This window comes from Suncus etruscus, chromosome 5, assembly GCF_024139225.1.
Source record: "Suncus etruscus isolate mSunEtr1 chromosome 5, mSunEtr1.pri.cur, whole genome shotgun sequence".
Classification (NCBI taxonomy): Eukaryota; Metazoa; Chordata; class Mammalia; order Eulipotyphla; family Soricidae; genus Suncus; species Suncus etruscus.
The window spans coordinates 94,932,643-94,948,965 of NC_064852.1; the positions used below are offsets into that span (position 1 = coordinate 94,932,643).

Here is a 16,323-nt window from a genome sequence, read left to right on the forward strand (position 1 = left end):
ACCATAAAGTTGGATTTAACCCCTGTAGCTAACCCAGGTTCAATCCCTGAAACCATACACTGTCTCTCTCTCTTTTTTTGTTTTTGTTTTTTGTTTTTTGGGCCACACCCGGCAATGTTCAGGAGTTACTCCTGGCTGTCTGCTCAGAAATAGCTCCTGGCAGGCACAGGGGACCATATGGGACACCGGGATTTGAACCAACCACCTTTGGTCCTGATTGGCTGCTTGCAAGGCAAACACCGCTGTGCTATCTCTCTGGGCCCATACACTGTCTCTTGAGCACAGAAAATGTACTTGAAAGATGTGGTCCAATCCCCTACCCCCAAAAAACAAAATTCAGAATGTTTTAGAATAAATAAGGTCTACACAAAAATAATTTATAATATCAAATAAATGTAGTAAGTATCATTTTTTAATTTTGGGAATACTTTAATTTGGGGGAATATTTTGACAATGGCAATATTGTGAAAAGGGGAAAAACCATTAGTGGTGCTCAGGGGTTACTCCTGGCTCTGTGCTCAGAAATCGCTTCTGGCATGCTATGGGGGACCATATGGGATGCCGGGATTCGAACCACCGTCCATCCTGGAACGGCTATATGCAAGGCAAACGCCCTTCTGCTGTGCTATCTCTCCTGCCCCTGTTTTTATTTTTTGTAATACTAATTCTTTAGTATTAAAAGCTGAGGCTGATGTGGTAGTACAGGGATTAAGGTACATGCAATGCATGCAGGCAACCCTGGTCTGATTCCCATTCATATATTTGGCCCTTTAAGCATCACCCGGGACAGTCCCAGAGGTACCCAAGCATCACTGGAGACCAATTTTGAATACTACTGGGGTGGCCCAGGTAATTAGTATCACTGCAGGGCCCAGAATTTAGAAACAAATTCAGTCTTAAAATGAATTCCGACTAAATAAATCTAGTCTCAATCCATAAAAAATATTTTATAATTTATAATTTTATAAATAAAATTATAATGTAAATATAAATAAATATAATATATATAAATATAAATAAAATATAATAAAAAATTTTATAATTTTTTTGGTTCAAACCACCAGCAACTCTAAAAAAATTTTTGGTTATATAATTTATCTTTAATGACAGTACTATTTAAATGATGGTCATGTCATTTATCTTAAATAACAGTATTGTTTAGAATAGCAATTTTGGTTCTATGTACAAGGCAGTATTATGAAGAATAACTCAAATTCAAACTGGCAAGAGTTTTAGTATTGAACTTGGGGGGGTCAGATTATCTAATTCCACTACTTCTTTCTCCTTATCATTTAAATACCCATTAACTTTTTGTAACTTCAATTAGAGAGGCCTCAGCACAATAAAAGTAAAACCTCTCAGTTTAGGGGCCAGAGAGATGGCTCAGATGGCTCCATGCTTTTCAGGAGCCTGAAATTCAATTGCCAACAACACATAGTATCCCAAGCACTACTAGGAGTGACGACCCCACACCAATACTAGTAGTGGTATTGGTATTGGTATTGGCTTCCTCCTTGTTTATTTTGGGGGCACACCCAGTAATGTTCAGGGCTTACTGATGCCTGGCTGTAAGGCCAGGGATCACTCCTAGAAATAACTGCTCAGGGGACCATAACAGTGCTGAAGACCGAACATGGAAAGGTCACTTGTAGGCACTTTTCTCACTGTACTATCTTTCTTCACCAACCCCAACTTTTTGTCTATGTCTAATTAAAAGTTGTGTCAAAGGGCTAGAAAAATAACTCAACAGGTTGAACATGAGCTTTGCCTGCTAGTTAGATACCTAGGCTCAATTCTCAGTACTATCTAATCCCCAGTACATAGCTAGGAGTGACCCCTGAGCACTGCTAGTTGTGATCCTCAAACTAAACAAATCCCTAACTCCCAGCACCTCAAGTGTGCCTTCCCCCAACACCACACCAAAAAAACAAAACAAACAAAAAAAACATTAAAAAAAAATAATAACCTGAGCTGGAGAGGCTTTGTATTTGTATTTAGAAGGCCCAGATTTGATCCCTGACACTACATGGTCTTCTAATCACAGTTGGGAATGAACCTAAGTAAAGTAATGCTTCCAAGCATCACTTGATACTTGACATTCCCACAAAACAAAAACAAAAACCTCCACAAACAAGAAATTGTGTACAGAAGTTTTCCTGAGGATATTTAACTTTCTGATCCAAAATTAAAATTTTAACACAAATTTAAATACATTTAATCTCATTTTAGTTAGAAAAAGAAATTATTTCTTATATATTGTTCAATAAAAGCTATTATCAAGTGCCTGTGTATGTGATAAGAGGAACCAATTATAATACCCTTCCTAAACAATCTCAAATGAATCTGAAATCTTAGCAAAATTTTTTTAACTTTTTATTGTGAATCTTAGCAAATTTTTGAAAAGCAAGTCCCAATATATGTGAGGTTCCAAAAAAAAAAAAAAAAAAAACCCACCATAAAATGCTTTTATAAGATGTGAGTTCATAAAAAGAGCTTAGGAGTTAACACTCTCAATGTTGCACTAAATCTTATTCTTCATGTGTTATTCATTAATCTTTCTTCCTCCTCTCTGCCTCCCTTCCTCTTCCCCCTCCATTTCCTCCCTCCCTCCCTTCTTTCCTCCCTATATCCTCTCTCCTTTCCTTTCATTCTCACATCCATCGGTGCTCAGGGTCTGTTCCCTGCTCATGCTTGGGGGTTGCTCTGAGCCTACACGAGGTGCTTGTGGACCAAGCTGTGCTGGTAACTGAACCTAGGTCTCCTGCTTGAAAAACATATAGCCCTGCCCATGGAAGCATCTCTACAGTTCTATATTATTTTGTATACTGATGAGAAATAACTAACTAGAACACAATGAAGATGTTTGAATTTAGATTTTTCTAAGTTAAGCACAAGAAAAGTTTTATATTATTTATACCCCAAAAATTCACCTGAACAATAAAACCATTTATTTGCTTAAGATAAAAAACACAGTAGTACACTGTTTTAAAAATTTTTTTTTTTTTTGGTGCATGGTCAGACCACCTGGCTCTGTACTCAGGGCATTCTTTGTTCTGGGTCTGGGGCTTCACCTGGCAATGTCAAGGGACCATATTTCATGCTGAAATTTAAATCACAGCTGCAAGTGTCTTAACCTCTGTGCTCTCTCTCCAGCCCAAGCATCTTATTTATTTATTTATTTTGGTTTTGGGGCCGCACCTGGTGATGCTAAGGGGTTACTCCTAGCTATGTGCCTAGAAATCTCTCCTGGCTTGGAAGACCATATGGGAAACTAGGGAATGGAAATGTGGTATGTCCTGGGCTAGCACACACAAGACAGATGCCTTACCACTTGTACCACTACTCTGGCTCTCCAAGCATCCTATTTTTATATAAAATAAAATTTCAATAAAGCTATCTATTCATATCTAAATGAACCAAGTGTGATAATTAAGATAATGCAAAAATATTTCCATCAATTTAGAACAATTTTCATGCCACTTAGATTTTATAATACAAGTATTAACTATTCTGAATCCTTCTAAAGCATTGACAGGATCTGGGCAGTAAGTGCATTCTATCATTAAAAGAAATTCTATCATTGAAAGAAAACAACTGTACCTGGATCCAACAGCACCATCTCCAGAGTCTTGGCTTCCAGCTTCACTGGGCGTGCTCACAGATTTGGAGGACGGAGACATAGGAGGAGGGACTAAATAGTGAAACAGACAGGTATCTGCTGTTACTACATGGAGAGGTTGCTCAGCTTATGAAGTTTCAAACGTAATTTAACATGAAGTAATTAACAAAAAAAGAAAGTAATAATGGCAAACCAAAAAATACAGAAATACATGGATGAAAAGGAACAGCAGAAAGAAAAGGAGAAAGACAAAGTTAACAATGCATGCTGAAGACTCATGCAATTTCTGACAAAATGCATTTGGACTTTATATTAAAAACAAAAAGCAAGATTATGGAAGGATGCATCTTTATTTCAGCCAACACCAAATGTGGGCACTAATTTTTCAAAGGAGATCATTCCTTTTTCTTTTTCTAACTATTCATTTTTAAGATCATCAGATTGCTGTGTTATGGTTACCAAAATAAAAACTTGTTTTTAAATGTTAATTTTTTTGTTTAACAATGTTTTCTTTAGAAATTTAGTAGCGGGGCCGGGAAGGTGGTGCTAGAGGTAAGGTGTCTGCCTTGCAAGCGCTAGCATAGGACGGACAGCGGTTCGATCCCCGGCATCCCATATGGTCCCCTCCAAGCCAGGGGCGATTTCTGAGCGCATAGCCAGGAGTAACCCCTAAGCGTCAAACGGGTGTGGCCCAAAAACCAAAAAAGAAAAAAAAAGAAATTTAGTAGCAAGTGATTTCATACTCCATGACAAAAAAAAAAAAAAAAAAAAAAAACCAACAATTTAGAGTTATTTAGAAACTACTATAAAGGAATGGTTCCTTTAAAATATCCATTAGTTTCCAGCAATTTGGGTGAAAAATGCACACAGGCCATAAAACAGCATGCCTTTAAACAAGATGCATTACACAATGTGATGCATGCAACTTAAACAAGGCAAGATTTATGGTAACTTCCTTACCCCAGTATTCAGAAAAAACTGAAGTGTACAGACAAAGATACAGACACCCAAAATATTCTTAATCCCTTCTTATAGAAAATACATTTTTCACAGTATATAAAACAAATAGCAAATGCTTTCCCCTAATCATCACTTTAAACATTATAAAACGTGCATATTCATGCTATTACATTTGTAAACTTGATTACCATTGCAGAGAATATAAGAGGGTCATCACTGCCATCTCCTGGTTAAATTTTACCATAAATATCCCCAATTCCAAGTATCTTTTTAAAATATTTTTTAATGCATGATATCAAATAACTAAAAAACAAATAGTTTTTGTTTGGGGGCCACACCCAGCAGTGCTCAGGGATCACTTCTGGTTGGCTCAGGGGATCCTTTGAGGATCTGAGGATAGACTGGGTTGGTTTTTGCAGCTGAAGCACCTTACCCATGTACTTTGGATTTTTGGGTCACATCCGGTAGTACTCAGGGGTTATTCCTGGCTCTGTACTCAGAAATCGCCCCTGGCAGGCTCGGGGACCATATGGGATGTGGGTTGGCAGCATGCAAGGCAAATGCCCTACCGCTGTGCTATCTCTCCAGCCCAGACCCAAATATTTTATGTTGAACTGCAAGCTTTTCTTTTAAGAGTTTACTGAAAAAAAAAAAAATCTAAGTTCCTAGTTATATAGGAACTAATCTAAAGAAATATGTACTTAAGTCATTTTTTGGGAACAGTCATATTCATTGAAGCCTTAAAATGATATTTAAGTGCTTATATATTCTCCAGTAAAATAATGAGCTTGTTAATAGTAACAAAACATCCTAGTACAGTATATGAAATTACATCTTAAGCATAGTTATGAAAGTGATCATTCTTATATTTTTCAGTGGCAAATTCTCTGACAACCAATAAAAAGATCAGAAGGAAAAATTTGTAAGTAAAAATGTCTCCTGATACATTAGTTATCCTATGATAAGCTTCAAAGACTGTAAAAATATAACAAAATATTTCAATTTTTATAATTAAATTCCTTAGAAATTATAAGATAGACTACCTACATGTGGATAGCACAATACTGGTGAAAGTAGCTAAAATAACTTATACTTGAATTCAAATACTACTGTTTTTGTTTGTTTGTTTGTTTTTTGGGCCACACCCGGCGGTGCTCAGGGGTCACTCCTGGCTGTCTGCTCAGAAATAGCTCCTGGCAGGCACGGGGGACCATATGGGACGCCGGGATTCGAACCAACCACCTTTGGTCCTGGATTGGCTGCTTGCAAGGCAAACGCCGCTGTGCTATCTCTCCGGGCCCTCAAATACTACTGTTTCCCCAACTTCTTAGTTTACTTTGACTTTTTCCCTCGCATACTGTTGAGTTCTCCCTTTGCCTAAAGTTCCAAATGATAGAGTAATATCTAATAGTGGCTTGCCTACTGCTTTATAGTGCACATTATATTTCCATAATACATATTTTCAAGTAAATAATATACTCTAACTCCATACTAAGGTAAATGCATTTTATAAATATATATTATAAAAAATAGTCTCAATTTATGATGAACTATGGAATTTATATAGTTTAATATGCTTTCCCACATTCTGATAATTTAACTATCAATTCTAATAGCCAATCAAAAATTGTAACAGTATCTTAACTTGGTAAGATTATATCTTTAACCTAGCCAACTTTAAAATAAAAGTTTCACATCTAAAAATAAGCCAAAAGGGTGATGCCAATTAATTTTTAACCAGAAGCAAAAAAAGTATCACAACTTCAAATTTGTACTTAGATTTAAACAAATCTCCATTTTAGTCCTTCTTCCCTTTTTCCCTTCCCTCTCTCCCCTCACTCTCTTCCTTCCCTCCCATCTTCCCTCCCTTTCTTTCTTCCTTTCATCTCTCCCTCCCTCCAGGCTTCCTTCCCACCTTCCCTCATTTTCTTCCTCCCTCTCTCCCTCCCTCCTTCTTTTCTTCCTTCCACCCACAACCAGGAGTGCTCATGGCTAATCCTGGTTCTGTGTTCATGGATCACTTTTCCTAACTCTTCTGGTCATTCTACTGAAAGGTAGTGTACAGAATAAAATCTAGGTCACTGCATGCAAGGCAGCAGTATTATCTCTCTGTACCCAGAATTATATTCTTTTTGCTAAAAGGTAGTTTTCAAGTCAATTGATAAAGAGAGGACCTTGAGAACTTAAAGTTATTATCTAGCCCATCAACTTCATTATGCAATAATGAGTAACATACACTATCTATTACTATCATTAAAAGAGGAAGAATGTTAATAGGGAAAATGAGAATAGTAGTGTTGATGACTACCATATTTTAAGTCAATTAGTCATGAAAAGTCAATTAATTCAGTAATTTTATAATAAGGCAACAAATACTACTATACTCCCAGATTTGAACAAATTGCCTTACAAATAAAAGCATACATTGAGAGGGGTTAAAGAACCTGAACTCACATCCTCAAGTCCCAGTAAAGACTTAATTCTAGGGTTCATTTTTTTTTTGGTTTTTGGGCCACACCCAGCATTGCTCAGGGGTTACTCCTGGCTGTCTGCTCAGACATAGCTCCTGGCAGGCACAGGGGACCATATGGGACACCGGGATTCGAACCAACCACCTTTGGTCCTGGATCGGCTGCTTGCAAGGCAAACGCCGCTGTGCTATCTCACTGGGCCCTCTAGGGTTCATTTTTAAAGGTGATTTAAGAGAATAGCTTTAAAAATAACATGTTAATAATTAGCTTTTACCAGGAATGAGATATGATTTACTTTGTAAGAATAGCAATTCAATCAGCTTACTTTTATTTCAAAATTCTAGGTATAAAGTGACCAAGAAGACTTTAAATGGTACAAATTAAAAAATGTTTATATTAGCATATGAAATATGTGAAGGAATCTGATTCTGTTAAGTATGGAGCAAAGACATATACTACTTCTATTTGGGAACCGGGGGCAGAAATATGACGTAAACGGAAAGATTTGGACTCCAGCACTCACTGATCATGAAAATGATCTTGTCTCTCCTCTCTCCTACTCTGTCTTGATCTCCTCTCCCCCTTCTCTCCTCTTCTTTCTTCTTTCTCTCCCCTCTTCTGTCTCTCTCCTTTTCTTCTCATTCTGTCTCTTTTCTCCCTCCTCTCCTTTCCTACCCTCTATCTGCTCTCTTTCTCTCCTCTCTCCCCTCCTTTCTCTCCCCTCCTTTCTCTCCCCTCCTTTCTCTCTTCTCCTGTCTCTCTTCTCTCTGCTACTGTCTTTTTATCTCCTCTCGTCTTTCCTCTCCTCTGTCCTCTTTCTCCTCTCTTCTCTCGTCTGTCAAGAGAGAATAAATAAAGAAAAAAAATGATCTTAAAATGCTATGACTTTGATTCTCTGGGACAGTCTTTTCTAGTGGGAAAAGGCACCACTCCCCCAACCCCTAAATGGGAGATGCTAGAAAGGGATGAACAGCTTATGGTGCAAATAAGATTGCAGAAGCAGTCTATTCACTGGAAGACAGATTTCCAGCAGGGCACTGAGTAAAAAGAAAATTATTTTCTAAAGGGATTGGTGGAAGGCCAAGTAAGTTTGGAAATCTCGGTTCTATGATAAAAAGTCATCCCAGAAGTCCTTTTCTGCCTTCTTAGGTCTTGGACTTCCAAGTATCTAAATCTTTTCTTTTGGTCTTTGGATGACTACTTGGCTTAAGGTTTACACCTGGTTCTGCGCTAGGGGATTACTCCTCAAAGGGCTCAGGGAATCCTATGAAGTGCCAGGGGTTGAACCCAGGTCAGATATGTGCAGGGAAAGCCCCAAAGTCACTGTACTGTTTCTTCAACCCCACACAGATAGAAAATGAACAGTACTGGGGTCAAAGAGATAGTACACTGGGTAGGGTGTATGCCTTGCATCCCATATATCGTCCCCCCAAGCAGCACCAGGAGTACTTGAATGCAGAGCCAGAATAAGGCCTAAACACTTCTGGGAGAGGCCCCCAAACAAAAACAAACAAAATTAATACTGCTCACTATATATATATATATATATATTTTTTTTTTTTTTTCTTTTTGGTTTTTGGGTCACACCCAGCAGTGCTCAGGGGTTACTCCTTGGCTGTATGCTCAGAAATAGCTCCTGGTAGGTTCGGGAGACTATATGGGATGCCAGGATTCAAACCACCATCCTTCTGCATACAAGACAAACACCTTACTTACCTCCATGCTATCTCTCTGCCCCCCCCCTTTTTTTAATCACTGTTCGCTTTTGACCTGTGAAGAAACAACTAGAATATCTGAAAATAGGGTGGAGTTTGGGCCACATCCCATGGTGCTCAGGGATCACTCCTGCCCTGTGCTCCTGGAACCCTCTGATGTTCTTTTTTTCTTGGTGAAGCAAGGTAGGTTTTGTTGGTTGTTTTTTATTTTTTGTTTGTTTGTTTTTTTGCCACACCCAGGGGTGCTCAGGGTTTACTCCTGACTCTACGCTCAAAAGCCGCTCCTGGTAGGCTTGGGGACCATATGGGATGCCAGGGATGAAACCTAGGTCCGTTCCAGTTGACCACATGCAAGGCAAATGCCTTACCGCTATGCTATTACTCAGGTAAGGTAGTTTTTTTATTGAAATATTAGGAAAGTGTGAAGAGAGAAAAAAATAGAAGTACACATTTTTGGAAGAACAAAAGATTCTCTAGAGTAGAAATAAGCAAGAAAAGAAGCACAGAGACAGTCAATGAGATAAATATTCAAGAAAAAGCATTGTCTTGAACAGTAAGTCCCTATGAGGGTCTGAGGACCAAAAATGGGCATGCAAGGCCCTATACCATCTTTCTAGTCCACAATCAGAATACATGTCAACTGTGTCAACTGCAGAGGACCTGAAAAAACACACTTAGAAAAAAGGCTTTTTGTTGCTGTTTGTTTTGGGGGGAGGGGATACATCTGGTGGTGCTCAGGGGTGTTACTCCTGGCTCTGTACTTAAGAATCACTCCTAGTGGTCTCAGAGACTATAGGGATGGCAGGGATTAAATCGGGGTTGGCAGCATGCAAGGCAAATGCCCTACCACTGTGCTACTGCTCTGGCCCCACTTAGAATAAAGGTGGAGAGAACTACACAAATCTCACAGATAAGAGATGGCACAAAGTCCCATTATTTTCAGAAGAAAACCGATAGGGCAAGAAAGCCCTTCCTAAAAGAATAGCAATGTAGATATAAGGTAGTGAAATGGAAAAACTGTCTCCAGAAAACCCAGTTATATGCTTTTTTAGTTCATCAACCATTGAGCCTTATATTAACAATCAAACACAGTCCGTGGTACAACAATGCCCTCTGGTGGACACAGATAATCCTAGTGGACAAAATAGTAATATTTAAATAATTAAGTCTTTTGGGTTTTTTGCTTTTCTTCTGGGGTGGGGTGAGGTTTGGTCACACCCAGCCATATGCAGGGTTTAGTCCTGACTCTGCACTTAGAAATCCCCCTGGAAGGCTTGGGGAACCATATAGACTGCCAGGGATTGAACCTAGGTCGACCGTGTACAGGGCAAACACCCGCTGTGCTATCACTCCGCCCCCCCCCACAAACAACTAGTTTTTAATTCCTTTTTTATGCTCTTAAAAATGTTGCTTTAAATCTTACGTTGTTGTTGTCGCAGGGGTTACTCCTGGCTATCTGCTCAGAGATAGCTCCTGGCAGGCACAGGGGACTATATGGGACGTCGGGATTCGAACCAACCACCTGGATCGGCTGCTTGCAAGGCAAATACCGCTGTGCTATCTCTCCGGCCCCAAATCTTAAGTTTTTAAAGTCTCAGTGTCTCCTTTTCTAAAACCCCTCTCTTGAATTTAAATATCCTTGATTAATATCCCCAAAATGTTTTATTTTCTTTAATCTTTTCAGTGCAATTCCTAGTATCAGTTCATATTTTTGTGGTGGTGGGTGTTCCTGGACCACACCTGGTAGCTTAGAAGTTACTCCTGGTCTGAAGTCAGACATGATTCCTGGCTGGCTTGAGGAACCAGAGATTGAACCCTGAAGACAAATGCCTTACTTGTAATAATGCTCCGAACAATTTTTTTTTAACTAGCACACTTCGATTTCTTTTTTTTTTTTTTTTTTTTTGGTTTTTGGGCCACACCGGCAGTGCTCAGGGGTTACTCCTGGCTGTCTGCTCAGAAATAGCTCCTGGCAGGCACGGGGGACCATATGGGACACCGGGATTCGAACCAACCACCTTTGGTCCTGGATCGGCTGCTTGCAAGGCAAACGCCGCTGCGCTATCTCACCGGGCCCGCACACTTCGATTTCTACTATCAAAATACTCTAACAATAATTAATTAAAATTAGGCTACACTTAAAAAGCATTTAATGAAAATACTTATACATACAGTTAATAGACTGGGAGAGATATTTTAAAAAACCATCATCTAAAACAGGGGTCCTCAAACTGTTTAAACAGGGGGCCAGTTCACTGTCCTTCAGACTGTTTGGAGGGCCAGATTATAGTAAAAACAAAAATTATGAACAAATTTCTATGCACACTGCATATATTTTATTTAGAAGTGAAGAAACAAAATGGGAATAAATACAATATGTGGCCCGCGGGCCATAGTTTGAAGACCATTTATCTAAAACATCCCAAAAATTTCTTCCTGAACAGGAACATGAAGAATTCCAACAATAAATGGGTACAGACTATGCAGTCACAGAAAAATTTGAATAGTTGAGATATGATGTAACAGTCAACCTCACGATAAGGAGATAAATGTACATTAAAACATCTGGCAGGCTATTTTATACTCATCAATTTGGCAAAAAATGTTAAAGCTACATAATATCAAGTGATATATGGACATGGTGAAATATTTACTTTCTCATATACTGGTAGGGCAAGTTTAGAACCATTCTTCAGTGTCGGGGTTTATCGGACCTAAATATTTAAGTGAGTCCACACAGAGTGAAATAGCCAATAAAATTCTCAGGCATAATCTCTCAGAAATAAATTTTCATAATCAAGGAGGAAAAAGTTTATCTTTTAATGTTGCATATCACTGGAGAACAGATAAGTAAAATATGATATTATGGGCATTTGACTTGCATGTGGCCGACCTGAGTTCGATTCCCAGTATCCCATATGTCTCCAGAGCCAGACAGGAATGATTCTGAGGCACAGAACCAGTAGTAATCTCTGAGCACACACCAGGTGTGGGCTCCCAAACCAACAACAACAACAACAAAATGCAAACACATAATACTGATAAAAAAAAAAGACATATGAAAAAATGCCAAAGAGGTGTTCCAAGACTTAGAAGGAAAATGGAATAGATGACTGGAAATGAGGGAGTAACACACTCATATATAACTAAAGAATGATCTTTCAAGAACTAATGATGGGGGCCGGTGTGGTGGTGCAAGTGTAGGGTGTTTGCCTTGCATGAGCTAACCTGGGATGGAGTGCAGTTCGATCCCCCAGCGTCCCATATGGTCCCCTAAACCAGGAGCGATTTCTGAATGCACAGCCAGGAGTAACCCCTGAGCATCATCGGTATGGCCCCAAAACAAAACAAAAAAAAAATAGAACTAATGAACTAGTGATGAAGATGGGCCTGAATTGAGAAAAAAAAAAACAAGTGAATTGGATTAAATTTATAATCCTCAAAAATCAAATAAACAGAGAAAAAAAATCCTATCATTATAAAGATTTCCTTTTTTAAAATTATTTAATTGCATCACTGTGAGATACAGTTACAAAGTTGTTCATGACTGAGTTTTAGTCATACAATGTACAACACTTCACCAGTGCACATTTCCTGCCACCAATATCCTTATTTTTCCTCCTGCCCTCCCCTCTGTCTTCCTCTAGAACAGACATTTTTCTTCTCTCTCTTCCTTTTTTCTTTTAAACACTGTGGCTTGCAATATTATTACTGAAGGGTTATCATGCATATCACATTACAGTGTGGAGGTTTCTTAAAAATGAAAAAGACAGTAGAGAGACAACTTAAGTGACTGTGCACATGCCTATTGGACAGAGCACCTCAACCTGAACTGAACAGAGCTTTGCTGGGAGTAAACCTTATAAAAATAAATAAGTAAAATTCAAAATAGATCTTTCATGCTACCTTGTGATCTAGTAGCAATTACCCTCCTAGGTATCTAAACAGAAGACTAGAGAAAAAAAGAACCTCAAAAGACATCTACATACCCAATGTTCATTGCAATTCTATTTACAATAACTAAAATATGAAAATAACCCAACCTGCAAACAATAGTGGGTAAAGAAATCATGGTAAACATACACAATGGACACTACTATTACTTCACAGCTGTAAGAAAAAGATAGACTACTGACATTTACATCAATATGGATGTTACTATAATGGAATATGCTAAGCAAAGTAAATGAAAAGCAAATAGCTAAATAGCAGATGATCTCACTCATATATAAAGTTAATCAAAACAAGAAAATAGTCAAAGATAATGGCAGAGAGATTTTAGTACTTTAGTTGTGGGCATGGTGTAACAGCAAGGCAAGCATAAAATAATATTAGGACTATTGTTAAAAAAGAGAGTATTTGGGGCCAGAGCAGTAGAGTTAGAGGTAAGGCGTCTGCCTTGCAAGTGCTAGCCTAGGACAGACCGTGGTTTGATCCCCCAGAGTTCCATATGGTCCCCCAACCCAGGAGCGATTTCTGAGCACGTAGCCAGGAGTAACCCCTGAGCGTCAATGGGTATGGCTCCAAAACAAAAACAAACAAACAAAAGAGTATTTGAGGCTGGAGCAGTGGCGCTAGAGATAAGGCGTCTGCAAGAGCTAGCCTATGACAGACAGACCATGTTCGATCAAATGGATGTGCCCCCACCCCGCAAAAAAAAGTATTTGATCTAAGGCCAAGGAGATAATTTAGTATGTGGGAGACCTGGGTTCAATACTCAGCACTGCATGGTACCCTAAGATCACAGGAACAAACCCCACACTCTGGGCTGAGATTCACCCCTCAGTACTACCAGGTATAGTACCAACACCAAAATGTACTTGTCCAATGACTGCATTTCTTCAGACATGGGTTCTGTTGATGTGATTTCCCATCCCCCCACATCTTTATATTTTTTTTTTATGAATGAGCATACTTCCGAAATTCTTTTTTTTTTTTTGGGGGGGGGGCCACACCTGGAGGTGCTCAGGGGTGACTCCTGGCTATCTGCTCAGAAATAGCTCCTGGCAGGCACTGGGGACCATATTGGATGCCAGGATTCGAACCAACCACCTTAGGTCCTGGATCAGCTGCTTGCAAGGCAAATACCATTGTGCTATCACTCCAGCCCACATTTTTTTTGTTTGATGAATTATAGCAATAAGTTATATTAGTTATAGAGAGCTATAACTACATATTAGTTATAGAAAATGCCACTGAATCAGAGGAAAGACATGTTTTTATGTTGTCAAACTCTACATTAACTCTGGGGCCTCAATACTATGCTGTGCAAGTTTTAAATACATGACAACTGCCTACATTAAAGACAAAAAGAAAAATTTACATTTAGCAATTATAACTCTTTTATTAGAAGTTCTACTCTGTAAAAAACCTAAAGAGTTAATTTAGACTTAACTATCAAAATGCAAAATAAAACAAGAATTGCATCATTTTTTTTTAGAAGCAATGATCTAGTATATTTTCTCATCAAGCAATGTGACAGCAATCATTATTATAAAATATATTTTTTTTCCAGTGGTATTTCCTTCTTGAAGATGTCTTTTTTTTTTTTAACACCACCCATCACCAATGCAACATTCCCATCACCAATGTCCCAAGTCTCCCTCCTCCCCACCCGACCCCCGCCTGTACTCTAAACAGGTTCTCAATTTCCAATCATACATTCTCATTATTAGGACAGTTCAAAATGTAGTTATTTATCCAACTAAACTCATCACTCTTTGTGATGAGCTTCCTGAGGTGAGCTGGAACTTCCAGCTCTTTTCTCTTTTGTGTCTGAAAGTTATTATTGCAAGAATGTCTTTCATTTTTCTTAAAACCCATAAATGTGTGAGACCATTCTGCGTTTTTCTCTCTCTCTGACTTATTTCACTCAGCATAATAGATTCCGTGTACATCCATGTATAGGAAAATTTTATGACTTCATCTCTCCTGACAGCTGCATAATATTCCATTGTGTATATGTACCACAGTTTCTTTAGCCATTCGTCTGTTGAAGGGCATCTTGGTTGTTTCCAGAGTCTTGCTATGGTAAATAGTGCTGCAATGAATATAGGTGTAAGGAAGGGGTTTTTGTATTGTATTTTTGTGTTCCTAGGGTATATTCCTAGGAGTGGTATAGCTGGATCGTATGGGAGCTCGATTTCCAGTTTTTGGAGGAATCTCCATATCGCTTTCCATAAAGGTTGAACTAGACGGCATTCCCACCAGCAGTGGATAAGAGTTCCTTTCTCCCCACATCCCCGCCAACACTGTTTATTCTCATTCTTTGTGATGTGTGCCATTCTCTGTGGTGTGAGGTGGTATCTCATCGTTGTTTTGATTTGCATCTCCCTGATGATTAGTGATGTGGAGCACTTTTTCATGTGTCTTTTGGCCATCTGTATTTCTTCTTTGTCAAAGTGTCTGTTCATTTCTTCTCCCCATTTTTTGATGGGATTAGATGTTTTTTTCTTGTAAAGTTCTGTCAGTGCCTTGTATATTTTGGAGATTAGCCCCTTATCTGATGGGTATTGGGTGAATAGTTTCTCCCACTCAGTGGGTGGCTCTTGTATCTTGGGCACTATTTCCTTTGAGGTGCAGAAGCTTCTCAGCTTAATATATTCCCATCTGTTAATTTCTGCTTTCACTTGCTTGGAGAGTGCAGTTTCTTCCTTGAAGATGCCTTTAGCCTCAATGTCCTGGAGTGTTTTACCTACGTATTGTTCTATATATCTTATGGTTTTGGGGCTGATATCGAGGTCTTTAATCCATTTGGATTTTACCTTCGTACATGATGTTAGCTGGGGGTCTAAGTTCAATTTTTTGCAAGTGGCTACCCAGTTTTGCCAACACCACTTGTTGAAGAGGCTTTCTTTGTTCCATTTAAGATTTTTTGCTCCTTTATCAAAAATTAGATGATTGTATGTCTGGGGAACATTCTCTGAGTATTCAAGCTTATTCCACTGATCTGAGGGCCTGTCTTTATTCCAATACCATGCTGTTTTGATAACTATTGCTTTGTAGTAAAGTTTAAAGTTGGGGAAAGTAATTCCTCCCATATTCTTTTTCCCAATGATTGCTTTAGCTATTCGAGGGTGTTTATTGTTCCAAATAAATTTCAAAAGTGCCTGGTCCACTTCTTTGAAGAATGTCATGGGTATCTTTTTTTTTTTTTTTTGTCCACATCCGGTGTTGCTCAGGGGTTACTCCTGGCTACATGCTCAGAAATTGCTCCTGGCTTGGGGGACCCTACAGAACCTCAGGGGATTGAACCGCGGTCAGTCCTAGGCTAGCACACGCAAGGCAGACGCCTTACCACTTGTGCCACCACTCCAGCCCCCATAATTCTTTTTATACCTTGAAATTTATTGTTGAAACTTCATTTTAAATGCTATTATTAATACTGATGCTTCAAATATATTTTTTATCATGGGGGGAAAAATAGAATCCTCCCCCAAAAAGAAAACATGAAAAAGCCTTTGACTCTCTCTGTAGAACTGAGGTTACTAAAAGTTGAGCGAATGGGGATAAAATCTTGGAAAGGGTCAAAGAGACAGGATAGACTAAGGTGCTTGCC

The 16,323-nt window shown here is 38.8% G+C and overlaps 1 protein-coding gene across 4 annotated transcripts in view; it reads right to left on the reverse strand.

Annotated features, from left to right (window-relative positions):
• The window catches only part of DYNC1I2 (dynein cytoplasmic 1 intermediate chain 2), a 64,478-nt gene that overhangs the window by 42,442 nt on the left and 5,713 nt on the right, over positions 1–16,323 (reverse strand). For 3 of the 4 annotated variants that reach the window (XM_049773416.1, XM_049773417.1, XM_049773415.1), the window contains exon 4: positions 3,601–3,691. In XM_049773416.1, the coding sequence (XP_049629373.1) occupies positions 3,601–3,691 (91 nt within the window). Of the gene's footprint in view, positions 1–3,600; positions 3,746–16,323 lie in introns of all 4 variants that reach the window. The other variant, XM_049773418.1, reaches the window with a different exon arrangement.